Source organism: Cyanidioschyzon merolae, chromosome 8, assembly GCF_000091205.1.
Source record: "Cyanidioschyzon merolae strain 10D DNA, chromosome 8, complete genome".
NCBI classification, from domain to species: Eukaryota; Rhodophyta; class Bangiophyceae; order Cyanidiales; family Cyanidiaceae; genus Cyanidioschyzon; species Cyanidioschyzon merolae.
In genome coordinates this window covers 547,385-572,430 of record NC_010134.1, presented here as the reverse complement: position 1 = coordinate 572,430, position 25,046 = coordinate 547,385, and the positions used below count along the sequence as shown (strand labels likewise).

General features: G+C 54.2%; 8 protein-coding genes and 1 non-coding gene across 9 annotated transcripts, besides 3 other annotated features; 4 read left to right on the top strand and 5 right to left on the bottom strand.

The window, feature by feature from the left end:
- Positions 1–1,398: 1,398 nt before the first annotated feature.
- CYME_CMH222C (TATA-box binding protein-associated factor 11) lies at positions 1,399–2,421 on the top strand (the record flags this gene model as incomplete). The annotated part of the gene is made up of 1 exon (XM_005536103.1): positions 1,399–2,421. The coding sequence occupies one exon, from the start codon at positions 1,399–1,401 to the stop codon at positions 2,419–2,421; it is 1,023 nt and encodes a 340-aa protein (XP_005536160.1).
- Positions 2,422–3,102: 681 nt separating this feature from the next.
- Positions 3,103–3,663, bottom strand: CYME_CMH221C (similar to PUA domain containing RNA binding protein MCT-1; the record flags this gene model as incomplete). Its single annotated transcript, XM_005536102.1, has 1 exon — positions 3,103–3,663. One exon carries the CDS (start codon positions 3,661–3,663, stop codon positions 3,103–3,105), a length of 561 nt encoding a protein of 186 aa, XP_005536159.1.
- A 1,021-nt stretch (positions 3,664–4,684) lies between these two features.
- CYME_CMH220C (retromer component VPS35) lies at positions 4,685–7,741 on the bottom strand (the record flags this gene model as incomplete). Its single annotated transcript, XM_005536101.1, has 1 exon — positions 4,685–7,741. The coding sequence occupies one exon, from the start codon at positions 7,739–7,741 to the stop codon at positions 4,685–4,687; it is 3,057 nt and encodes a 1,018-aa protein (XP_005536158.1).
- Positions 7,742–8,078: 337 nt separating this feature from the next.
- CYME_CMH219T lies at positions 8,079–9,609 on the top strand. The gene has a single exon (XR_002461309.1). It is a non-coding gene; the product is annotated as a hypothetical transcript (transcript).
- A 223-nt stretch (positions 9,610–9,832) lies between these two features.
- On the bottom strand, positions 9,833–10,606 carry CYME_CMH218C (40S ribosomal protein S4; the record flags this gene model as incomplete). The annotated part of the gene is made up of 1 exon (XM_005536100.1): positions 9,833–10,606. One exon carries the CDS (start codon positions 10,604–10,606, stop codon positions 9,833–9,835), a length of 774 nt encoding a protein of 257 aa, XP_005536157.1.
- Positions 10,607–10,901: 295 nt separating this feature from the next.
- Positions 10,902–13,620: a sequence feature (repetitive element).
- A 211-nt stretch (positions 13,621–13,831) lies between these two features.
- Positions 13,832–15,718, top strand: CYME_CMH216C (hypothetical protein; the record flags this gene model as incomplete). Its single annotated transcript, XM_005536099.1, has 1 exon — positions 13,832–15,718. One exon carries the CDS (start codon positions 13,832–13,834, stop codon positions 15,716–15,718), a length of 1,887 nt encoding a protein of 628 aa, XP_005536156.1.
- A 2,019-nt stretch (positions 15,719–17,737) lies between these two features.
- Positions 17,738–18,055, top strand: CYME_CMH215C (Sm protein E; the record flags this gene model as incomplete). Its single annotated transcript, XM_005536098.1, has 1 exon — positions 17,738–18,055. The coding sequence occupies one exon, from the start codon at positions 17,738–17,740 to the stop codon at positions 18,053–18,055; it is 318 nt and encodes a 105-aa protein (XP_005536155.1).
- A 724-nt stretch (positions 18,056–18,779) lies between these two features.
- On the bottom strand, positions 18,780–19,823 carry CYME_CMH214C (hypothetical protein, conserved; the record flags this gene model as incomplete). The annotated part of the gene is made up of 1 exon (XM_005536097.1): positions 18,780–19,823. The coding sequence occupies one exon, from the start codon at positions 19,821–19,823 to the stop codon at positions 18,780–18,782; it is 1,044 nt and encodes a 347-aa protein (XP_005536154.1).
- A 292-nt stretch (positions 19,824–20,115) lies between these two features.
- Positions 20,116–22,653: a sequence feature (pseudo-gene of eukaryotic peptide chain release factor eRF subunit 1).
- Positions 22,635–23,276, bottom strand: CYME_CMH212C (probable 5-formyltetrahydrofolate cyclo-ligase; the record flags this gene model as incomplete). Its single annotated transcript, XM_005536096.1, has 1 exon — positions 22,635–23,276. The coding sequence occupies one exon, from the start codon at positions 23,274–23,276 to the stop codon at positions 22,635–22,637; it is 642 nt and encodes a 213-aa protein (XP_005536153.1).
- Positions 23,277–23,754: 478 nt separating this feature from the next.
- Positions 23,755–25,046: part of a sequence feature (pseudo-gene of inorganic phosphate transporter) that runs on past the window's edge.

The following is a 25,046-nucleotide window of genomic DNA, read 5'->3' as shown; positions in this document are numbered from 1 at the left end:
GACGTGCAGCGTGCCGATTGCACACGGATCTTGACACCGCACCTGGATCCGCTCGGTCTTGTCAGGGGCAACGTTGTGGAGGGATATCTGGCCAATCGGCAAAGCGTTGTTTACGGCGACTCGTGAATGAAACCCTGGGGCATTCTAGAAGGCTACTGGAACATCGACATCGAGCTTGTTGCTTTTTGAGCTCCCCAGAGAGCGACGCATTTCCAGGAAACGTTTGAGAGCCTCCAGAGACAGGCGCAAAATCTGCGCTGAATACGATCGTGTGTATCGAAACAATATACCTCTCCTGTGTTGAATGCAAACGGACTAGTTCGACTGCGTGCTGGCTACTGAAGTTTCCATGATAGCTTGTTTGCACCGCGAATGCTCGGATTGAAGGTAGCATTGCCTTTTGCTTCGATTGCCACGGGGATCGGAGAAAGACACCGTACCAGTATCGCATGAATAATCCTATTTTTTATGGTGCATCATGGATAAGCTTAAGCACGGGCCACGGGAGATGCGCAGATGCTAAAAGCCGGCAACACGGCAAGCGACCACGGCGACATTCTGGACCCGACACATCCAATAGCCACGGATGCGTCTCCTCTTCGGGATCATGATCCGTTGAAACGATACCCTAGGTGTTGAGTCCGCCGTGCAAACCTGCCACAGCGACTTGGGCGCCGCTGCGGATGCCGTTCGGATACAGAACGGCGATTTAACGCCTTGGCAGGCGTCCGCTCGGAACAGAACGCATGTGGATAAGCTGGCTCGCAGCTCGTATCGATAACCAGGTGCTGTTTGCGATATACTCCGGCTTGTGCACGAAGCAGGCACACACCACTACACCGGAACCACCTCACAGAAAAAACACCCTTACAGCCTAAAGCTTCCGTTACATTTGCATATGCTGTCAACGCACAAGACCTTGTCCCGAACAGAAGCGAAACTCGTGTTCATTACAAATGGATCACAGCGACTTGGGAGACTGGAATTGCCGACAATTTCCGTCGCCCAGGAGACCCAGAGTTTGAATCTGTTCCGTCAATGATATTCGGTCTGTGAAACAATGCCGTTTCGCAGCAAACTCGTGGTGCACCTCGCTCCTCCATCCTGCATACTTGTGGGTGCATTCGACAGCGTATGGCCGGCTCCATTGGAAATCGGACACGTATCTGATGTCCTTTCATACCTATAATGTATATAAATATCTATTTAGATACAGACTCAGAAACGATGCAATGCGTTCGAACAGGGTCGCCTGCGCTTCGCCCCAGCAGCTCAACCAGTCGAAAATACCATACATCTCTCTGTACGTGCACATGGGCGACTGGTAAAAGTCCTTTCTTGTTATAGCATCAGCGGTCGCGGCGGCAATCGATTGGCTCCAGATTTTAGACGGGCAACATGACTACCCAAGAAGCGCGTGGAGCCAGCATTCGTTTCGCGCTGGGTGTTGGTGACGCCCCTGAGTCGGTTGCAACGCAATCCGGGCCAGCAGCCGCACCTGAGAGTAGTGCGTCGCCCAAACCGAAACGCCGACGCTCGGATGGCAACCGAAAACGCACTGACTCGAATGAGCAGGCTGTGTCCGGAAAGGATGACACTGCTGCTGGCGCTGGTGCACCGGTGGAAGCAAAAGCTACCCAGAAACGTACAACGACCCCGCGGGGACGAGGCAGAGGTCGCAGGTCGCGTATAACTGAAACCGGTGAGCTGGAAGGACCTCAAAGCGAGGCTGCGTACCGCAGGCCAAGAGGCCGTGGTGGTCGCACTGCCGGAGCACAGCGGCACGCCCGGGGCGGACGCACCGCAGCCCCTGCACCCGGAAGCGGTTACCGAGCAGAGACCGCCCTCGACAAGGATTCGGAGGAGCGCGCCCCAGAACAAGGTTCATTGTCTCAGTTTGTGCTGCTCGGGGATGATGCGGAACAAGTCCTGGGCGATCTCAAACCTGACGCAGCAGATCTCGATACCAGCATGGACTCGGACCTGCTTGATGGTATCGACGCGCAAATCTTTCCGGAATACAGTGCTATTCTGAGCAATCCGCTCGCAAAACCAGAGCGTTCCGAGCACGAGTTCCGGTCGTTCCGGGAGCTGACCAATGAGCAGTTTGAGATGCTGACAGAGGCCCAGAAGGAGCGCTATGTTGAGTTCCGACGCGCCGCCCTACGACCGCAGAACTTGCGACGCTTTGTCAATGCCCTCGTTGGTGGTGCAAGCGGGTACGCACCGGGTCATCCGTTCCTCATTGCGCTACAGGGTCTTGGCAAGATGTTCGTTGGCGACCTGGTAGAGACCGCGGTCCAGATCAAGTGCGAATGGGATCGAAATCGGGAAATCGCCACCCGTGGGGAAGCGGTGCACGCTTCCCCCAATTGGACCGGATGGAGCGCTGCTGACTCCGCTCGAACCACGCCATATTAGGGAGGCGTATCGACGACTCCAAAAGCAAGGACACCTGTTTACAGTGCTGTATGGTGGTTCGAATCAAGCAGCGGGCCACGCACCGCCTGAGAGTCCGCACGGTCTCTTGGCGCTGTGAATGGCTAGCGAGGACGCGCCACGGCCCAGAGGCTTGCCTTCAAATTGAACGCTCCGTTCAAGAACAAGTATGTGGCACCACGGAGACGTCTCTGGTGTCTGCCGGTGTACAACGTTGCGTTCAGTGATAGAGTCACATGCATTGCTCGATAACCGGCTGGACGCTTCACCGTCGCTGGCGCGGTACGCCTTGCTGCTGAAGAAAGCGTCAATCTGCAGGCACCTCTTTTCCGGCTACAGCATTCGGTTGTGCGTTGCTACGTAAGGCACCTTGTGCACAAAAGGGCTTGCTCTCGAAGAGACAAATGGCCTTAGCCAGGTAGACGCTTTGTTTGACGAGGCGCCTCTATCGCCGTGTGGGTTGCTATGTATCGAGATAGCTCACTCGCTCCGTACCACAAGACTTTGCGAGCCGTCGACGCATTCACCTGCCGATGCGGAACGCGAAACAGACGTCGCCCCGACAGACGCTTCAATCGCCTTTTCCACAAGAACAAGAATATGAGACTGTGACGCTGCGCAAAGCGCATCCTGTGGCCCTCTGGCGAAACGCAGGTGACCTGTCTACCCGGACGCACTCCATCGTTCTCGTTTCCATATTTCATCGCCAAGTACGTGCACGTTTTCGATGGCCACGCCCTGATTCTGTTGCAGAACCTGTGCAACAGAGAGCAGCATCCTACCGACGGCGAGGGCTCGGGCCTTTCCTTCTGCCATGACGGCCACCACTTGATCAGCGGCAAGTTCTGGAGGTACGTAGCCTCCAGGGCTCGTCAAGCCGGGACACATAACATTCGCACCCCGGAGGACGTGACGAATCGCGCCTCGATCGACCTGCACCCACGGCAGCATAAACGGGTACGCGTGCAGGAGACGCAATGTCGGATAGAGCCGTCCGTCGCGGTCTTGGAGAAACAGAACACGCCCCGCTTCGTCACAAAGAAGTTGGTAGTGGTTATGTAAGCGTACTTGAAAAATGCGGGCCTTCTTTGGAACCACGTCGTCGACATAGGGCTCAAACCGAGGCATCTGGGTGCAGACCGCTGTGCGCAGGGCCCGTGTCGCCGACGACTTGAGCTGGGCCTGTCCACTGACTTGCTCATCTGCATCGAACTTTTTAAACATGTTCGTCGTATCCAACCAGTCTGACGTGGGACGATCGCGTCGCTCGAGCAGCGTTACGCAACGAGAGACTGCACTGTGTCGCTTCGCGGTGTCGCTGAATCAAGCAAGTTCCACGAAAAGTGCAGTGCGGTGCAGTGCGGATCCCTTCTTCGCGCGCAAGCTCACTGTGTCTCACTGACGTCAACACTTGTTCACACGGACACGCGCAAGTGCTTTGTGGCAGTTGCCTCGTATCTTGAAGAGAAACAATGTCAAGACAGGCGACAAATGCGTCTGTATTGCAGGAGTCGTACACCCATCGTCGCGTCTATTGCAGGGCACACTTTTCAGTGCCAGATCGATGCTGGTGCTGCTGGTGCTCCGCAGATGTTCGTGTTGGATTATCAGGACTTTTGAATGACCAGGCGATACCAAAGTGCGCGACGGGCATCGATACAGGGGGCGGGAAGCGTCCGTCGTCATCATTACCATTATTATTATTCTTGCAAGCCCTGCCTCTATGTTTCAGAAGCAAGCGCTGTAACCACCACCTCGACTTGCCTTTGAGGATCACGTTGCATTGAAAAGATCCTCCTCTGGGTGCCAAGTGCCTGCCCAGAGTACCCCCGCCAACAGTACCTAGAGCGTCACTGCGGACCTCGGTCGGCGTTGCTGCACCTGCGAAAATGCATCGGCTCAAGGTGCTCGTGTTAGGCACAGAGGCGCTGAGCAGAACCCAGTACACATGCCTCGCAACAGCGCATCTATGTGCCCGAACATGTCGTCAGCACGCTGCCGTACGACGCATTCACAAAGACGCTTGCACCAGCGCGTGATGACTCCATTTGACTGCAGGATACTGTTGCATACCCCATCACATGGGCTATCAATCGGCTGCAACATGCCCGAACCCCAAACGACAAAACTGGTGCGCTTGCATTGTTCCCGCTACCGTTCCAGGTTGGCCACGAAAAACACCCGAGCGATTCTGATTGGAGCTGATGTGTTCCTGCGTAGCTGGCTTGTGCTGTGAAAATAAGTTTTAACGAGGGACCTCACGAGACGCGGCAAGTCGAACAAGTCGGGCCCACGCGAGATGCAAATGCTCCGCGTGGTGGCTCCAACCGAACTGCCGAATGATCTGTTGCACGCTGGCTACGCATTCGAAACATGTCGCGTCTAGTTCATCCCGGAACGAGTCAGGAAAACCAGACGCGCAAACCGTTACAGTTAATTGTCGACCAGCACGGTAAACATCGAGCAACAAATGCGCACGTTCAGAAACGCCGCACGCTTCCATAGCGATGACGAGCGCACGTTTCCAGCACTGAAGTGCTTGCGTACCCGCTTGCAGCATGGGTGCACTTGTCGATTGTTCGTGCGCTGCAGCGATGCAGGCGTAGAGATTCGCAACCGCACAGAGCGCCTGACAACGATCGACGGGTACCCAGCACGACTCTGCCTGATGCGCTACCTGGCTGGCGAGTCGCAGAAGCGCATCGTACTCGAGCCGCTCGAGAACGCGCAACGCATCGATGACGCGGAGGAGAATCGTGCGATAGGCGCGGGCACTTAAGCGGTCCTCTTCCAGTATCACCAGCGCTTGGACGAGGAGGTTTCTCACGAGTGCCGGTGAATCCACTGCCACCTGATCAGCCAGTAGTGCTGCATCTATCGATAGCACTGCAGCTTGTGCGCTTTCAATCTGTGCCAGATTTGCAAGCATCGCGTGCATTCGTTCCCATAGCTGGGTGCGTAAGAATTCTGACGCGGATGCCTGCTCCGCGAGCAGCCTCATGACTGTACTTGCGCAGGTTGGTAGCAGTTGGCGTCTCGCAGCAGCTGGTGTCCCCAGGACCCAGTTCATGAGCTGGTCAAGAAGGGGTATGTCGTTCCAGGTGAATTTTCCCACCACACAGCTGCAGAGCATGACATCATAGAGAGCATCATCGGTGGTCGGTTCGGGCATGCTTCGCAGACAACCGGCGGCGTCAACGTCAAGGTCGTGCGCGGTTTGCTGTCGCGCTGCTTTCGTTGAGTGTTGACTAGCCTCTTGGTACCCGATTTCCTCATCGGTTTCCAGTGCTTTTGCCCCGCGCACAAGTGCATCAAGCCATATCAGAATCGATGCATAGTGCCGTGAAATCTTCAGCGCCTCTGCATTCGTGCGGCGAAGGCAAAGCTCAGGACGCAACACCGTGGCTGACGATGGCCGATCCAGAACGATCCAAAGCGCAAGCTGGCGAGCGAGGCGACGCCGATCATCCATCGGCAATAGCGTCAACAAATCGTTGAACGCTGGCACCATGAGCAAGTCTGACCAGCACCCAGCGGCACGCACGAGACGTTTGCAGAGCCGCACGAGTCTCGCGGCGCCCAGATAAGCTTGTTCAGTGGTGCACGAGCTTGCCTCTGTCGAACGGGCACAGGGCGCGAATATTCCCCCCAGATCCACGCGCTCTTCCATATCCGGTGAACATGGCGAATGAAGTTCGCAGGGGCACTGCGACGGCGTCAGCTCACATGCAGACCTCGCTCCCGGAAGCGACACCAAAGTCGTTGTTGTCGGAGGCACCAGATATCTCGCAGAGACTGGACTCTTCGGACACAAGTCGGCATATGCACGTTTCCAGGCCCGAAGATAGAGTGTCAGGAGCTCGTTCAAGCTCGTATGATGAATACCACCCATTTTCAGGGCGAGTTCTATGAGCATCTCGCATGCGTCCAGACGGTCAACGGATTCGAATGGAGTCCGAACGGGCGACGCCCAGGTCAATGCCTCGATGCCGCAAACAACCAGCGGCAGGTCCTGGACAGCTTGCGTCCACGCCGGTGACCGCTGCAACCAGCGATGAAGACGTTCCCAGAAACGAGCCAGGAGACGTGCGTGACGAACCCCGACCCGAGTACGCTGAATCATGTCAAGGTAGTGCTGGGCGGCGAAAGCGAGGAATTCCTCTGGAAACGCCTGGATCAAGCATTCGAGCAGGTATTCTTGAAGGGGCGCTTCAGCGATGCGAAGAATGCGCTGCGATAGCATAGGAAGCATTTTTTCGCGGAATATGGCACCCTTCACGAATGCAGTCCTCGCTAGCACTGTAAACTGTGAACCAAGCAGAATACTGAGCTGCTCTGCCAGCACCCAGCGACATGCAGCGAGATCGTTTCGAGCTGAACTCGACGAGAGCGGACGCAGCTCGAAACCGTAGCTGGGTACGCGCATCAACGCGTCCACCATGTTCTCCCAATTGTCCATGAGATGGTCCACAAGATGCTCTGTTTCGAGATCCGTTGCCCCTTCTTGTGGCTTCCAGGCATCCACAAGCAGCTTGGCGACAAAGGTACGCAGCGGCAGACTCAGCAGCGGGTGCTGAACGCCAGCCAGCATTTCAAGCAAATCCTGAGCGATTTCATCCCTTCGAGAAGGGTGACATGCAATCAGAGCACCGGCTACGGTTGAAAGGACGTAGAGTCTCGGGCAAACCGCGCTCCAGCACTGGGCTATTTCATATAGCCGCGCCAACTGGTGCACATCGCATGGACCAGAGGTGCTGCGCCTTTGGGTAGCTTCGTTTGGCTGGGAGCTTTCTTTGCTCACAAAAGGCTCGGGTATTTTTCGAATTTCTGCCTCGTTCGTGGCGGCTGGTGGATGGCTCATCTGCGCAGCGGGCGCTGCAGCAGCTTGTTCGAACGCCTCCGTTGTTGACGGCTCCGCATACTGCCAGCGCTCCGCCTCGGTGAGACTGCGGTATAAGAACCATAGTCTAACGGCAATGGTAGCGTGCGTTTCAAAATACAGGACCAGGCTCTTCTTCAGTTTCGAGTCAGTGCAGTTTTCCAGTTTGCAGGGCCGTGCAAGCGCCGGTGCTTCCCGACTTGGGACCGCTGCCACCGTGCGTGCGGTCGGTGAGTGTCTTTCCAGAGCAAGCGGGTCCGCTCGAACTCCGCCTGGGCCGTAAAACGTCCCTGCTGGAAAGAGAAGCGCGTCCTTGTCGATCCGACTGAGCAGCCGCTCAACAAACTGCAGCGTTGCCCTAACGGCCTCTTCGGAGTTTTCAGTTGCATCCTTTGATCTGCGTGAAGGGCGCGTCGTCCGCATACGCGGCCGAGAGCCGTCTGCTTTCCGAAAAAAAAAGCCCTCCAGATGCCTGCTCGCCCAGTAGCGTCTCGAACGCGCAACGCTTCTAGCCACGCAAAGGTTGCTCGACAAGTGTGCTCAGTGACCGTCTACTGCAAGTTGCGTTAAAACATCGCATCAGCAAGAAGAGCCGTTGGGCACCGGAATGGCACGTTCACAGGTACCTGCTACAAAGCATGACAAGAAGCACACGTTCCGCAGCTTTCGTGCCTTCCAGAGTACCTGCCAGGTGCACGGCGCGCGGCTCGCGCTGGGCACGCTGGAGTTGTCTCCGCGGACGCCGCTGCACGACCGCTGCGATGCTACTGCTGCGCACGCTTCGGTCATCGCCCCTGAAGTGGAAAAAGGTGCAGTAGCGCGCCTCAGAAAGTACGTTTCATATTCGGGTAGCGTGTTCACGGGGTCTGGATCCGAACGATATCCTTGGAAGCAACGTCCTTGGATGTTGGCACGGAACCCGTGTCAGCATGTAATGGAGCGTGCCCTGTGACTCGGGCGTGCACGCCACACTCTGGATCGCTTCCCTCGGTAATCAGCACCAGCATTTTCGGATTTTTTCTGTGACTGCTTTCTTTTCCTCTAGAACATCTGCGGCTTTAAAGTCCGTCGGTCAATCGTGTCTATCAAGCTCCGTTTTCAGCAGTCGAATGGTGTTGGTGGTAGCGTTGGCATTCCGATATCGACGCTTCTGGCTGTTGTCAACATTGTTCATGTCCAAGCAAACGTTGCCGTCTACGCTTCGCTTGCCGTGCTCGTGTTCTTTGGATGAGGCCTCGATGCGCCCGTCGTAGCGATAACGTTTCGCTGTCGTCATGTGTTAGGGAATGTGTACCGTATCGCCTGCACCTGCCCCCGCTCATCCCGCTAGAACTCGGAGGGCGATACTTTGGCGCGTGCACACTCGGTTCATCGCTCGGTTCACGTCCTCGACGAGCGAAGAAGGCTCTTCCGTAGACGCGTGCCTCCGTTGCTGTGCCCGGTTCTAGACCCTATGATCGTGAGCTGCTTCTGGGGGAACTCCGCCCGGCGAGGACTTCATCCGAAGCACACGTAAGCGCACAACGTTGCATCCGATAAAGGATTGGCGAAGCACGATGCTGTCCATGATGAAACAAGTGCCGTAGGAAAAAAATTCATGATGGAGAACAAGTCGAGAAATTTCGATCCGTCTCCGCGTCCTTTTGTGCGAGTATACGATACACTCTAGAGTGAGACAACGTTACTGCGACTTGGCAAGTCCGATTCCAGGACCCTTGTCCACGCAGACAGAAGAGGCGGGATCCTTCCAGGGCATCTACCCTGGGTGTTACCATGCTGACGTAGAGTGCGGTGTTGTCGATCGCACCAAAGAAAGTGGGATTTGTTTTCCTAACGGAATCGATGATTCGAGGTAGAATAGTCAGTGAACTTCCGGAATGAGCTTTTGAACAAGTCGTCGACGGACGTCGTCGACACTTTTCCGCATCCGTCAACAGATGCGGATCGCTGCGCGCACGAGTTGCCTCGAAACTGAAACTCGAAAACGTGAAAACTTCGTGATTCGTGCGTGCTGCACGTAAGCAAATGAGAAGTCTGGAAGCCTATAGGCATGACTCCGATAATGAGATTGGTTATTTTCCGAACCCCTGTTCGACCGCGTCGCGAATCATCTTGATTCCGGTGATATAACGACTCCCAGACGCGAAACATCGATGGAGCTACTCCGAACGAACATACGGTCAGGGATCCTGAAGCAATTCATGACCCTGTAAGCTCTCACCGCTGCGTTTCGAATGCCGATGCCGTACATCTGATAAGATTCGTAAAAAATCGAGAAACAGTCACATGGCGAGTAGTACAGTATTCCATTTTTATCTGACACGGGTGCTGCGTTGAGGGAATATCCATGGAGGCAGAGCGTCCCGCCTCCTCACGGGAGGTGTCCCAACCGATGTTCCTCGAACAGTTCCCGCAAACGGTTCTCCGTCTTTACGAGACACTGGAAGGCTCCCAATCCGCTTTGATTCACGTCAACCAACGGCGTATGTTGCCAAGCGCGCTGCATGTGTGTGTCTAGAGCAGGCCTCGCCGCTCGCGCTCCTCAACGACGGAGAGCTTCACTCCCTTGCCACGCGGTAGCGAGACGAGCGACTTTTCTCGACCAATAACGAACACGTTACTGATCTGTGTCGCAAACTCTCGCCCTGCAGCGTCCTTCAAGTGCACAATTTCAGTCGCACCCGGGTGTCTCTCGCGGTGCTGTACGACACCAACGCGACCAATATTGTGGCCTCCGGTGATCATGCAGAGCGCGCCGATGTCGAATTTGACAAAGTCCGTGATCTTCCCGGTCTCGATATCAAGGACGACGGTGTCGTGCACTTTGATCAATGGATCTGGATACCGAATGGTGCGCCCGTCGTGTGTCACGATGTACGGGATGCCACGGGCACCCAGTTGTTGACGCTTGATGCGGCACAGTTTGTACTTGCCCTCCTCGGGTGTGATTCGATGGAGCACAAAACGCCCCTTTGTGTCGTAGAGTAAACGAAATGTCTCATTGGTTTTTTCGATATGGATAACATCCATGAAGCCAGCGGGAAAAGTGCGGTCTGTGCGAACTTTCCCGTCCACACGAACCAGCCGCTGCATGAGGATCTGCATAGCCTCTCGCCCAGTGAGCGCGTACTTCAACCGGTTTCGCAGAATGATGATCAGAGGTAAACATTCTCGAAGCTTATGTGGGCCAGCTGAAGGTCGAGGGGCCCAGATGCCGCCAAGTTTAGCGAGCATCCAGTGCCTTGGCGCTGCCAGGCGCTTCAGATGCTTCTTTGGGCCACGCGCCATGCGAAAGACAAGTAGTTAGCGGAAACCGCAACTGCAAGAGAACTCAAACAGCGACCGGAACTCGGTAGCGAGGTCACGAACAGTCCAGTCCCTGTTTCCTCTACAGGGAAGGCGGGCCACTAGCAAGTCGGACTGGAGACGATACCCGATGAGCGAACGAAAGGACGGCGGTGGCGACACTGCCAGTGCTGCAGCGGGGCCGCGGCTGCACGACGCCGGAGACTGGTAAATTCAGTACAACATGGACACCATCTGTCGAATGCACCGGCGATGGTGCCAGTGTACAGTTGAGACGACCGGCGCCTTAGACAAAACTCTTTACCTGACGTGCAGACGCCTCCCAGCCTTTCTCGACCGGCCGCCTACAACTGCCTCCAACTTTTTCTCATATAGTTCGACTTTGAGAGGTTGTCCAACGAAATTCTCTCCTGTCAATTCTGGAGGTCTCTTCTCCAGCACCGCACATTTCCGTATATTGATAGCGGCGTTAAAGTCACGGTTCACGAATTCCATACGTTTCTTACCATCACTGGTTGTACTCACTAATGCAAGCAGTCCACGAACTTTTGCCATCCTTTCCATTTGCTCCTCCGTCAGCAGTCCGTGCTTTGCTGTGTCCTCAGGGCTCCGCTGGCACTTTTCCATCTCCACCCTCTGGAGTGTACACCCCAGTTCATGGTGCGTATACGACGTTCGGAACTCATCTACAGGTATCGTAACGAAACGCCTTGCGCACTCCTTGAACGTTCTTGTCGTTGGGGCCGGAGTAGTCCCTTTTTGGGTCTTCCAGCGCCCTGCTGCGTACGCTACTACGAGCCTCTGACTTTCATCCTCCTTCAGGGCACTCAACTGATTGAAAAAATTTGGGAATGCGCGCTGCCTCCCACCGTATAGATTCATACGCAGTCGAGCCCACCGGGGCTTGGTATACTCCTCCCACAGAGCATCCCAATGCGCAACACGAACTTCCATGAATTTCCGAAAAGCTTCAAAGTCCGCTCCTCGGCTCGTTACCTCGCTCACAGCTTCCAGGTGCTCTTTCATTCCTGAATTCCAAGTCTCGATTTTCTTCCTCGCATTCATGATTCCCGATTCTCGATAGTATCTCGCTCTCGAGAACCTCAAAAGACGCATGTCTTTCTGACGCAAGTTGCCGTCAGTACGATCTTCCGCACGCTTCGGTGCTGCAATGGTGATGATATTCGTATTCCCAGGGTCCGCGCCAACGACAAAGTCGTTATCTTGCACTTTCTGGGTCGCAGGACCCGCATCCTCATTTTCTTCATGCTTCGTCACGTCAACCATAAAGTCGTTATTCTCTACCTCCTGCGTCGCAGGATCCGCATCCTTCTCATCTTCATCCTTCGCCGCGCCAACGAGAAGGTCCTTCTCATGCACCTCCTGCATCGCAGGACCCGCCTCCTTCTTTTCTTCATGCTTCGTCGCGTTAACGATGAAGCTGTTATTCTCTACCTCCTGCGTCGCAGGATCCGCATCCTTCTTTTCTTCATCCTTCGTCACGTCAACGACAAGGTCGTTACCCTCCACTTCCTGCGTCGCAGGACCCGCCTCCTTCTTTTCTTCATTCTTCGCCGCGTGAACGACAAGGTCGTTATCCTCTACCTCCTGCTTCGCAGGACCAGCCTCCTCCTTTTCTTCATTTTTCGTGACGGACGCAGCCGAGGGAGGGACTGGCCGATCTTTCTTCAACCTCCGATAGTGTATACACAAGGCTACTCTTTCGGTTTCGATCAACCCAGTGAATACCTTTTGTTTGCTGACTTTGCGACGTTTGAAATCGAAGATATTCTTCCAGTACGTCTCACGGTTTTCACCGGGGAACTCTGTCTTCCTTACATCGAACTCCGGACAGATCTCCCTCATGATGCCGTAAAGGACGCCGGAGTCGATAGTCATAAAATGTGACTTGATCTTGCACATTGGAACCACGTCGAAGCGCTTACCCATTAGGAAAGCCTTCCGTCTCTCCCACTCTTCATTTGTCTCTTCACTCAGCTTCATCTCCGCTTTGCGTTCGAGCTCTCGGTCCAGAAACACAAAATAGCGCAGAACGAGGCGATCGTATCTTTCCCTATCTTTTTTCAACTCTGATATCTTGTCTGTTGGATTCGCCAGCCCCAGTACCGCACGATGCTCTTCGATAACCGCACGGATGACGGAATTCTCATTCGTGCTCTGGTTTGACTCCTTCTTGTCAACGAATTCGACCTCATTTCCATAGTTTCGATCGTTCGTGATGCCATTGATAATCGCCCATATTCCTTTGCGAGACAGGCCCCGGTAGAGTGCAAACACGGCGCGTATCATGAAACGTTCGAGGTTCGTTTTCAAATGGTTCTTCAGGTTCGTGATGTACTTCATCGCCCCATAGTCGTAAATACCCCAGTCCCCCTTGTTTCGATTACCCTCGAACCTGCAAAAGGGATGTTGTTCGTGAGGGGCATGCACTAGCTCTTATATCCTTCCGCTCTTCCCCTGTGCCAAGCATCAAGTGACGAAAAAATGTGTTGTCGAAAAACTCGTCCGGAATCTCGACCGTTTCCATGTTCGTCACGTAGCGATACATCTCCCTCACCAAATGCGTCGGTCCTGAAGAAGCCTTTATCATACTCATGGAGTACGACTCGAGACGGTTTTTGATGGCGTCCGGCAACTTTTCCTTCTACGGATCCTTGATATATTTAAGAACACAGGCTTTCACTACAATATCGCCGTACAGTTGCCTTTCTTGCCGCCTTCGACGTAGAACCTCGCCCCCTTTTGATTCTTCATCACTTCCTGTTCCTCTTTGCTCCGCCATGTTTATCCTTCTTTTCCGAGAGCCGGCGATATCGGCCCTCCGGGATCCTCCACTTCCATTTCCATGCCTTTCCTTTTAATTTTTTATGAAAACGAACGCTCTTTGAACGCTTCTGTTATTTACTTCGAAAAAACACTTGAATATACTCAATTGAGGGTCGGAATAGGATGGAACAGAAAACCTATACTTTGCTACGACCTCAACGCGAATACAACTTTTACAGTAGAATAGCACGCCAATGATCAGGATCACTGTTCCCCTCAGGAGCGACCAGAGCGTCGTGTCTCGTGCCCGCCGGATCTGCCAGGTGCGCGTGCACGCGCAGCGGCTGTCCTGCGCCCCGCCGCCGATCAGGAGATTGCTTCTGGATATGTCTATCTCAAAGCGTGATAACCTGTTGCTGAATGAACGCTCACCACAATGACTGGACTCCCGATAAAGTATTGGATACAGTGAGGGAATATGTAGACGCTGGAGCACTGTCGGAGTGTGCGGCACTGGACTTGCTGGAGCGTTTGCCGTTACCGCTGCTGGGCTGGACACTGGAGGAGTACGCGGTGCGGGCGTCGCTCGAGGCTTCAGACAGCGACGCGGTACCATCCGACAACATATTTGATTCCATCCGGGTATTAACGAAAACAATGGAGAAACTGGTCAAGCTCTCTGCAACAAGTGCCCGAGTTCGTCACGTCGTACCTACAGAGCAGGTGCTCCAGCTCATCCAGCTCGGTCTGAGCAGCCGGTACCCGCTGGTACGCACAGCTGCGCTCCGTCTGCTTTGTCTCCTTCTTGAACGGAATGACTTGCCTGAAGCGTTTTGTCAGCAAGTTGCAGACACCATTATCGAACGTTTTGAAAGTACGAACGAGCTTCGTCCGGAGATAGAGGCCGCACAAGCGCCAGGTCCAGAAGTGGACGCTCCCAGCACAACTGCACAGCACGCCAGCGATATCCTGTCACTGGTGCTGCTGAGCTTCCGTGATGATCCATCCACCGAAGCTGCGGGACTTTGTGAAAAAATCCTGAAGAACCTGGTACAGCTGAAGCCGTTCCGCGGCGCAGTTGTGCTCTTCAGCGAAGCACGAGGCGCGCAAATCCTCGTACAGGAGATGCTCTCGGGTGCAGCGGGTGCGGTCGCGCATATCCGAGCCTTGAGCTTCCTGCTTGAGATCTGCGACTACTCGTCTGTTGCAGAGATTGCCGCACGTCGGCTGTTGCCAACCGTGCTTGTAGCCAAAATCGCAGCTCCTGTTCGTTTGGATGAGGACTTGCTACTCCGCTTGAACTTGCTGGATGTGCTTGGGGCTTTTATGCAACGCAGTGCAATAGCAGCCGAGTTGCTCGACCAAATTTCGGTATTCGATGTGCTGCTACGCCAACACCTTGCCCATTTGTTGGCGCCAGACGAGCCTGCCTCGAGCGACTTGGCGGAACGCTGGTTTATTTGGATGTGTGGGATTCTGAGGTTCGTGCGCACCAGTGCCGGGTCCAGTCGTTGCGCCTTCCACGCTTGGATGAACGCCAATCTCGTAGAGATTCTTGGGCGCTTTCTCTTGCTTCACGTGGTAGATGGCGAGACTGAGACAGCACACTGGTCCGTACGACTTGATCAAGTTCGTCGGACGACACTGCTGGTGCATCTGATCTCCGCGGTTGGCGCTCTGGGGCTCTGTGAACGCGGCATGGACGTGCTGCTTGCGGACGTTGACACCTTGAAACTAACGCTTCGTTTCATTCAAACGGCGAGCGTGTGCGATATTCGAGTGGCCTCCTTGCGTGCTTTGAGTGTGTTCCTGGCAGGTCTCGACGAGCCGCTTTCATCAGCAGCCGTCTCAGGGTACGGAGCCGCCGAATCCGACCTCGAATTTCGGCAGCAAAGGGTGCTGCATCTGTTCACTGATGCGATCAGGGATGCGGATCCCGTCAAGGCGTTCACGAATGCACTGCCCATTGTCCTGGACTGTGCACGGCATCCTTCGGAAGAAGAGCGGCTCGCTGCTGCGGCGGTATTCGCTGCGCTAGGTCTGTCGAGAATCGGAGTTGTCGCGTTGGCTAGTATGGCGGGCTTTGTGGATTGGCTCTGCGACCCGACGGACGCTTCCCTCGAGGTCCTGGAAGCTAAGATGCGCGTTGCACGACGCCTAGTTGAGCTGCAGGCCAGTGACGGAGAAGTCGCATTCGGTGCGCTGAAATGGTCGCGTATTGTCGCCGTGGTCTCGAATCGAAGCGATCCTCAAGCTGTGCGTCAGCGGCGCGTGCCTGCTGTCAACATTGCCACTCTGAATCGTTAGACCAAGGGCAGCATCGGCGATCGACACAGCGCTCTGCAAGTTGAGCGCGACTCGTGTGCTTGCCAATTGCCGGGCTTGGAGTCGCAGCGGAACCTGCTCGTCAGCTATCAGGTGCCGTGGACCTGGTCGGGATCGGTAGCATCTACACTCGTGCAGTCCAAGCGTCAGACAGCACCGTGCTGAAAACAAACGCCTACTTGGCGCGCTTGTACGACAGGACGCTGTGCAGAAGCATGTTTGGTGTCGTTTTCGACGATCTGAGGATAGATGCAAGGTGCGTCTTCGAGGAAGGCATGCTCGGACGGCAAAACTTGGGTACCAAGGGCACTTCGATGCCTGTTCGCATTGATCGCAGGCATGCTGCGTATCTGGTAGAGGCGAATACCGTACATAGAGGTATACGCTGGTGCGTCCGTTCACCGTCTCGATCCGCTGCTGGTACGTGGCTGCGTTAGAATTTCGAGTACCAGACGCTGTTACGACGTAAAGGCGCTTCGGTTGATAGTCTTTCAACTCAATTTTCTTTCATCGCGGCTGCGGTGTGTAGGAGGAGGTTGAAATCACTAGGTAATGTTCTGTATAGATTGTGGAGGAATTGCATACGGCATATGTATTCTTCACTGAACAATGCAATGATAATTGCGTTGCTCCTCGATGTCAATCATACCACTATACGCAGATGCTTGACGAGCACTGAAAGAAACAAGTATATGCGCTCCGGGCCGAAACCTGATATTCTCAAAGCCTGCCTGCACTCAGTGATAGAAAACGACCAGTTGATCAATTTACGGGAAGCAAATGCGTCCATAGTAGCCACCACGGGCGTCTCTGTTTCTCAACAGCTTATTCGCGTGATCCTGAAAACACCGGGATCCAATCGCAATAAAGTGCTAGTTCATTCACGGCCAGCTTCCACCGAAATCGCAGGCACGGCGTTCCTGGAACGTCGCGATCGGTATGAAGCACAGGAACATCAGTTTATTTTCTCACTCGATGAGACTTGCTTCAAACGAGACAATCGCAGCGCAGATGAATACTTGCTGAGCGGGAGCCCGTTGCTCGTACGCTCGAAATCGTAGAGAACGTCGACATCATCATCTGTTCTAGCTGCGGTGGATTCATTTGGCTGCCTCAGTTCCGCTGAAGAGAACACTCATGCAGCAGCGCCCTCTTTTTGTCGAGTCATTGAAGACTTGTCCCAAACGTCTGGTAAGGTCCTTCTATTGGACACAGTGGTATTCAGCCGTTCTGCTTCAGTTCGAGCACTTGCCAATTCTATCGAGGGGTAGAGCTGGTTTCATTCCTTCTTGTCACCCGTGGTTCATCCCCATAGAAGGAGAGTTTGGGGTCCTGAATCGTCACGATCGCTCCACCGGGCGAATTGATGAAGCGTTCAGCACATGGTGACCAACCGGGGCACATTTGGTCTTTATTCCGCATGTGCTGCTCGATGCGGGAAGGTTCTCATCTCAGGCTATAAGCAAATGCGTTCATTTTCGAAAAATCGAAGGGATGAGCTGGAATATACACCCTAGGACGTTGAGTTGGAGCGAGGCCAGCGGAGCATTTCGTCGACAAATCAGCACGAAGAGCTGACAGAGCACCCAATGGCACAGCGTACACGAGTTCTGGTCTCCTATCATTGGTGAGATCAACCAGCGGCAACAAACGCATGGAGTCCATGAACCGAGACCTCAACGCTGGTATCAATATCAGGAGATGCTTGTGCTGAATGCGAGGCACGCAGCGCTGCGGCAAGCTAACTTTGTTGGGCAGCCTCACAGCGTCGGAGTGTATATGGAGAAACTGAAACCGATACCAGAACCCTGTAAGAAAAGGCTGAGACACGTCTGCGGGTGGATATTCATGTACACGATATTGTGGCGAAACGGGTTTGCTGCGCTGACGTAACGTTGTTCGCTTCGGCATTCGCGCTGTTATCTGCTCCCGAGCAAACCGTGAAAAGCAGGCAAAATCCCCTGGTTGCACGCCTGCAGCCAACTTAAGTGGTGAACATAGATGCCGAAGGACGCTCTGGACAGACGGATAGTTCCAGAGCAGTTGTTAGCAACGCTGGCGCGCCAACAAGCCCGCGTTGAGGTCTGGTTATTCGAAAACACCAGATACTCTCTGGAAGGCACCTTGCGCGGCTTCGACGAACACACCAATCTAGTTCTGGTCGACACCGTGGAGCAGTGGGGAAGTACTGCAAAGCATAAGCGGCGGACGGTTGCTCTAGGGACGATCCTCCTCAAAGGCGAAAACGTCGTCCTCGTTCGGTCGCTGGGGATGCCAACCCAGCGAAAAGAGGTCACGCACAGCGCGACTCGGGAGTGAGGAGCCCCAAAGCTATGATCCTGGAAACTTTGCGTAAGTTTCCCGCAGACTAGGTTTGGGTGTACCGCGTGAGCCAGCGGATGGCGATAGAGAACAGCGCTGGTGCACGTTGCAGGACGCACCGGCAACTCGGCGTCTTAAACGAGAGTCCTCGCTACTAGGGAAGTGCCTAGTTCGTCTGCCTATCTCTGATGAGTTTTGCCTTTACATGCTCGTCGCACTGAACAGAGATATGAAAAATGATGATGCCCAGCTGGAGGTTTGGGCGCAGCACGAGCGAGCGGCTCCTTCCTCAGTTGAGGTTACTACCGGAAGTTCCCGCTACGGGAACAAAACACGATGCCGTGTGCGTTCTTGCGAATGGGTTGTTGGTATGAGACAGTCAAAGCATCTCGGTGGATGACGTGTACCAGCAATGCACCAGGCTACCAATCAAAATTGCCCATATGACAAATCCAAGATATGCACACGATTCGCCACGGATGACGAAGTACTTTGCTCAGGATATGGAGGGTGCTCACAGGTGACTCGTCTATCTTCCAGACCGTTCTGCGCAGCCCAGACCCACAATCAATCCAGATCGATAACGTTGCATTCTTTGTGCCGTTCGCGTTCAACACGCAACACTGCATTGTTTTCGATCCTCAATCCATCAAAATAGATAAAAAATTCCATTCTTTGCGTTCTGCAGGTAATCAGTTCACCAGAAAATTCGGCAACTTTTCTACATCGAATCAATGCGCGCAGACGGACCCACCTGGTCCTTCATGATCCGATACCATTGAACGATCTCCGGCACATTGGCCGCGAGCTCATGAAACGCTGTGAAACCCTCGATGCTGCGAAGGACGCCAAACATGGCCAGGTCTGCAGCACATGGTCGTGCACCTCCCAGAAAACGACGTTCTGGCCAACCGACAGCCTGGAGCCAGTCACGACATGCATCATAGAGTGCTTGGCGCTCATCGACGATATGATACTTCTTCTTGAGGCGGCGACTCACAAAATACATGGCCGCAGCACCCACGTAGCGAATCGTGAAGCGCTGCCACGGCGAGAATTTCTCCTTTTCCGTGATGTAGTCAAACGTTTCCAGCGCCTCATGACGGGTGCGGTATATATTTGGTGGTAAGGTGTGCACAAACCAGGAGTCGATCCAGTCGAACCATTGCGTGTTTAACGCACGGTCCGGGTCCGTGATGCGCGCCAGTGCTTTGATAATAGCAGCAGAGTCGTTGAGTTGTGTGCCGTTCACCACCAGAATGGGTACTTTGCGATAGGAGCTGAATTTTAGCTCCTTCTTGCCTACTGGATTCACCTCGACAACCTTGTACGGTATTCGCCAATAGTCCAGATAGGCCCGGAGTTTATTGCAGAATGGACATGTTTCATATTGGTAAAGCACGATGTCGGCCTTGCGCAGCTCTGCAAGCGAGTCAGGCAGTTGTTTCCACAGTATTGTTGCCGGTTCCGCTGCATCGCTCAAGGGTGCAACTTTTTCCGTAGCAGCCGTGAAGTTGTGTGTACTTTCTAGCGAGGTGGACGCCTCAGCGTAGCAGAGCCACGGTCGCCATTCCGGGCGTTGAACGCTCGCTAAGCTCGCCGCGATGACGGCTGCACACGTGCTCCATACCGTGACTGGCCTCCAGTGTGATCGACTTTCCGACCCAGAGAGGCAACCAGGAAAGGATCGCAGCCTCACGATCCCGAGCGCGTTGCGGCTCCCGTGCCGCATCGTTTGGCTCCAACGCTGCAACAATAGCCGCATGCTGAGTTTACTCGTTGCAACAACACCAGTTCGGCGATAGAACGCTAGCCCAAAGCGTCGTTTTCAGCGAATCTTCTTTCGCTGCAACAGGCAGCAAATCCTGCTCCAAGCGAAAAAGCGCTTTCCTCCGCTTTTAACGCAGCAGGCTGCGTGCAACTGTCGAACTAGAACCGTGCCGTTCAAGCTGTCGCTTGGAAACCTGTTTCGATTCCCTACCGCAATCAGGTCTCTGCTATACCGAACAACATCCTGAAGCACTGTGTGAAAAGCGCTCTTCTCCCAAGACGTTGTGATGATGCGGCGCGCCGGCGAAGGCTGCCACAATGCGCGCTCGACCCAGGGTCTTCTCACCGGGTGGCAGCAGTGTTCGGCTACGCGTTGTCTAGCACTGGTGGTGCTGTTGCGTTAAAACCAGGGTGACTCTTAGGCAGAGCAAAAAGCCTTCATCGCATAGAGATTACTTTTTACGCGTTCAGAGAGTCGCGTTCGTGTGCTTTCCCGCTAAGCATGGCATCCATCACGACGGTAGCTGCTGCTGCCGTGGGCGCCGCACTGCCGTCGAACAACCACGAATAGGACGATGAGGATCGGGCGGTAACCATGTTCCGCATTAAAAAACTGCTCAAAGGCTTGGAGGCAGCACGTGGTAACGGCACGTCCATGATTTCGTTACTGATTCCACCGGGCGACCAAGTTGCAAAGGTTGGGAAACTTCTCGCAGACGAAGCGGGAACAGCCCCCAACATCAAGTCCCGTGTCAACCGACTTTCCGTGTTGTCTGCTATCACATCTACGCAACAGCGCCTTAAGCTCTACAACAAAGTTCCACCGAACGGTCTAGCAATTTACTGTGGGACTGTTCTAACGGACAAGGGCGAGAAACAAGTGACCATCGACTTCGAGGCACACAAGCCGATCAACACGTCGTTGTATTATTGCGACTCGCGGTTCCACGTAGAACCACTGATGAATCTGCTTGAAGGTGATGAAAAGTTCGGGTTCATCATCATCGACGGGAATGGGGCGCTTTCCGCTGTACTTTCGGGGAATACGCGCGAGATTCTGCATCGTTTCACGGTCGATTTGCCGAAGAAGCATGGTCGAGGTGGTCAGTCCGCGCTCCGTTTTGCGCGTCTCCGCATGGAAAAACGGCATAACTATCTACGACGTGTTGGCGAAGATGCGGTGCGGCTCTTTATTCCCGATGGCGACAAAGTTAATGTGAGCGGCATCGTGCTGGCTGGTTCCGCGGACTTTAAGAATGAGCTCGCACGCAGCGACCTGTTCGACCCCCGTCTACAGGCCAAAGTGATCGCGGTCGTAGATATCAGCTAGGGCGGTGAGGTTGGTCTCAATCAAGCGATTGAACTGGCTGCTGACAGTCTGTCAAACGTGAAATATGTACGTGAGAAGCGGCTTTTGAAGGAATTTTATGACCAGATCGCACTGGATACTGGGTAATATTGCTACGGGGTCGACGATACCATGAAGGCGCTGGAAATGGGCGCAGTAGAGAAATTAATTGTCTGGGAGAACCTCGAGTATGACCGTGTTGTCTTGATGAACCCACAGTCGGGCGAAGAGACTGTGCGGATCGTTCAGAAGGAGAAGCTGGATCAGTTGGCGAGTGATACGGCCAAGGACGGCGGACCAGACATGGAAATCAAAGAGTCAGAGTCCCTGGTGGACTGGCTCGCGCAAAACTACAAGCGATTCGGAGCACATCTGGACTTGGTGACAGATCGAACCGCAGAGGGCAGTCAGTTCGTGAAAGGTTTTGGTGGCATTGGAGGTATTCTGCGATACCAAATCGATATCGCATCACTAGACCAGGAAGAAGATGATGAATCTGATTTGGATGAAGAGGACTGGGCGCTGTAATGAGTCCGATGGCGCAACGATGGCAGGTGGTGGAATGGTTGAGCGCGGGAGAGCCTTGCACAGCCTCTGAGGCACCTGGGCGAATACCGATCGCACCACCAGCTCTGTACGCACGGATGCGTGGTTGTGTCTATGCCAGCAGAATCCCGATACTTGAAGGAACGCAGACTGTGCATGCCCTCTGGATGCGGCCTTGATAAACTGTCGCATGGTTTGGGAAAACGCATCATAAACGCTGCGAGGAACACGCGCCTTTTGCATCCAGGGGTGAGCCTGTGTGCGCTGCAGTGCAGCACTCCAGCATTACTGGCATCAGAGACCCGGGTGCAGCGTGTACCCCGAGGCCTTGCCTCAGACGCAGGGACTTCTTTGTGCAATGCCACCGGGGCAAAACAATGCGCGAAGACACAGAATTGCACTGCGTTCTTTACGATGATACCAGATCCCCGAACCTAGCCGGCTCTATTGTCGCGGCAACGCACATACGTCAAATAATCACGCTTCTGAAATGATTGCCATCAGCGCTCTGTCGTGTCGCGGTTTTGGCAAAGGACTCCATCCGAAGGATGCTTTCGGATAGTGAAGTGCTCAGTGGCAATGTACGCTTCCCCATGAATTGTTGGTGGATCTGCTTTTCAGCATAGGACGCAGTGCGAGCATGCACCTGCAGAAGAGGTTCCTTCATCTAGCTCCTCTAGTCGTGCATGCAGTCTTCAGCAATCGTTTTGATCGGATAAAGTTCGCCTTGCGGCTTCGATGCAGTGATGAATAGGTTCAGCGGTATCTGTATCGTGCACGGTGCCGAGTCAGTGCTTTTACGCTCGCGCTTCCCGGGGCTATCGTTCATCGTCAAGCTTGCGCGCGTACGAGCGTCTATGGCTATAGCTGCGTGCCCGTTTGCCATAGCGTTCCATGGTATGGCCGGACACCTCAAGCGTAAAAGACTGCCTCCACGACCTGATCATGTGCTGATACCGGCACCTCGGTGACCATCTGGCATGAAAGCGCAAGACCAACTCTTCGAGGCGGAGGAAGCTGCATCTCGTGATGCAAATGCTCACACGTCGCCAGAAAGGTGTCGTAGTAGCCCTTGCCGCGACCCAGTCGACGACCGAACGTGTCAAAGGCGAGTCCGGGCACGACAATGAGGTCGAGAGGTTTTCGCTCTCGCTCAACCAGCGTGCGCACTTCTCTTCTGACTTGTCCGTTCCACGTAGAAGGCGGCTCCCGAATACCCATGGCGTTCAGGGGCCAGCTCTCGACGTCCTGCAGACCGTGGGCCTCCAAAAACAACATCTTTCGCACTGATCCTTCATCCACACGGGGCAGAAAAACGCGTTTCCCTTCAGCAAAACAGGCGGCAAGCAAATCAGTCGTCTCCACTTCGCTAGTCGGCATGTGGCAGAATGCCGCTACAGTTCGTGCAGACCGAAACACCTCCGAGTTGGTGAGCTGTCGGCAGGCTTCCGCGGAACGCTCTCGCAAATCGTTCCTTGACACCTGCCGAAGCAGCTCCCGCATGCGCTTTCGAAGTTCACGTTTCATCAAAAGCACATCCTGCGTGCTTCCCATACCCTAGGCGTGACAACTCGAGTGCTTCGAGGCGCTCACTGGTCGCCTCGAGGTCAGCAAGCAGCAGACAAGCTGAGCTAGCGTTCGTCGAAGAGCGGCATACGCTTCATACGTATCCGAGTGAAGTGCACCACGGGATGCTGTGCTTTGTTCCTACATCTCGGAGTATTTTTCGAACGAAAATTTAGATGTGCAAAGTCGGTTTTCGACGTGCAAAAAGTAACAGCTTACGGACGCATACAAGTAGCCTCAGGATTCATGTCACGCTGTTCGACGTGGCTCTTTCGACGCTTTGCCGCTGGAATTCGGTACGTGGCCGGAATGAGGACGTTTCACGCCTCCTTCGAACTAGTTTTCGTGAAACAAAGGATATCAATCGTCAGTCCATATGGATAAGCCTCCGGTCTTCTCCGTTCCTTATGTGCAGGATGTTCAAATCGCGCGTGCTTTAATTTTATGGATCTCTCGCTAAGGAACGTTATAGGCGATGTGGGATTGAAGGGGAATCAAAAAACGGGGCGTCATTCCAGGATGCGTTCTTCGCCAGCTCAAGCCGAAAAGTCCCTGAGTTTCTCACCCAAATATTCGATTGCGTTCGAAAGACAAACCCTCCTGTGGCTGTGACCAGTGACACAACTGCATTCGACAGCACCGGCATGCTGCATTTCGGGTGACACGCTCCCAAACGCTTCCGTATCTTCTGTTTGCATCGAAAAGGCTCTTGTCTTCGGAATTGAGTCATCGCATCCACTGGGTCCAGCGGAGAGCGTCTTCATCGCTTTGCACAATGGGAACGGTGACGGGCAGACACTTGTGCTTATGATCTCCAGCCTGGATTTTGTTTTTGGTATTCGATTTATGATGGAATTCATCACGTTCCATACATCCTCGGTCAGCGGGAATAGCCTGCAACCGCCCGTGCACCAGACAGAATACTCCCGGAGGACATCACTCAGAAGAAGCCCCAGATCGTTGGATGCAGCACTGAGCGTTGAAAACGAGAACAGCATCCAATGGAGCCTTCTGGATCCGAAGGGGTATGAACAGAGCGACGCAGCGAGCCTGGACGCGCGACACAGCAGCGCTCGGAGCACGGGCAGGTCTGACACATGCATTCGGGAGGGCCTGACCACAACCAAGTGCCACAGCTAGAGAGTTTGCACAGAAGTTGCATACCAAGAGGCTCGAAATGGCAAGCGAACCGTAGATTGCATCTCCCGTCCGTGAACGCAATGCGTCGCAAACAACCAGAAGCGTCCGAATCGGGATGCTGACGCTACCGCCATCGTGCTTTCACTGCTGACATCGGAGCCGCAAAGAAAGGAGAGACGGGCGTATCTAAAATCTGAAATAAGAGAGAGCAAACGGGCGCTGTTGCAGAAAATCCCCGCACACACTAGTGTTGGCGGCAGTGGAAACAGTCTCGAGCTTTAGAGAGCGCGTCCAAATTATGAGACCTATTCCATTTTAGGTGGATCCAGGTGTAGCGCTTTCGTCGTAAACGCAACGCACGAGTTCCAGTTCCATGCGATGCGCGAGACGCTGCCAGGCAGCGCGAGTGCTCGTTCTACCGCAGTCACCCGCTGGTACTGCTGATACCTTCGTGCTGTGCTCGCGTTTCGAAACGGGAACATGGCTCGTGTCGTCGCGCTGCTGCGCCCAAGTGTCAAGTTGTACGTCGCTCACGCTTTCGCTCAGCGTCAATAGATATCACTTGATCCTTTACAACGCGCACGGCATCCATACTCCGTATCATCGTACCGGATCGTT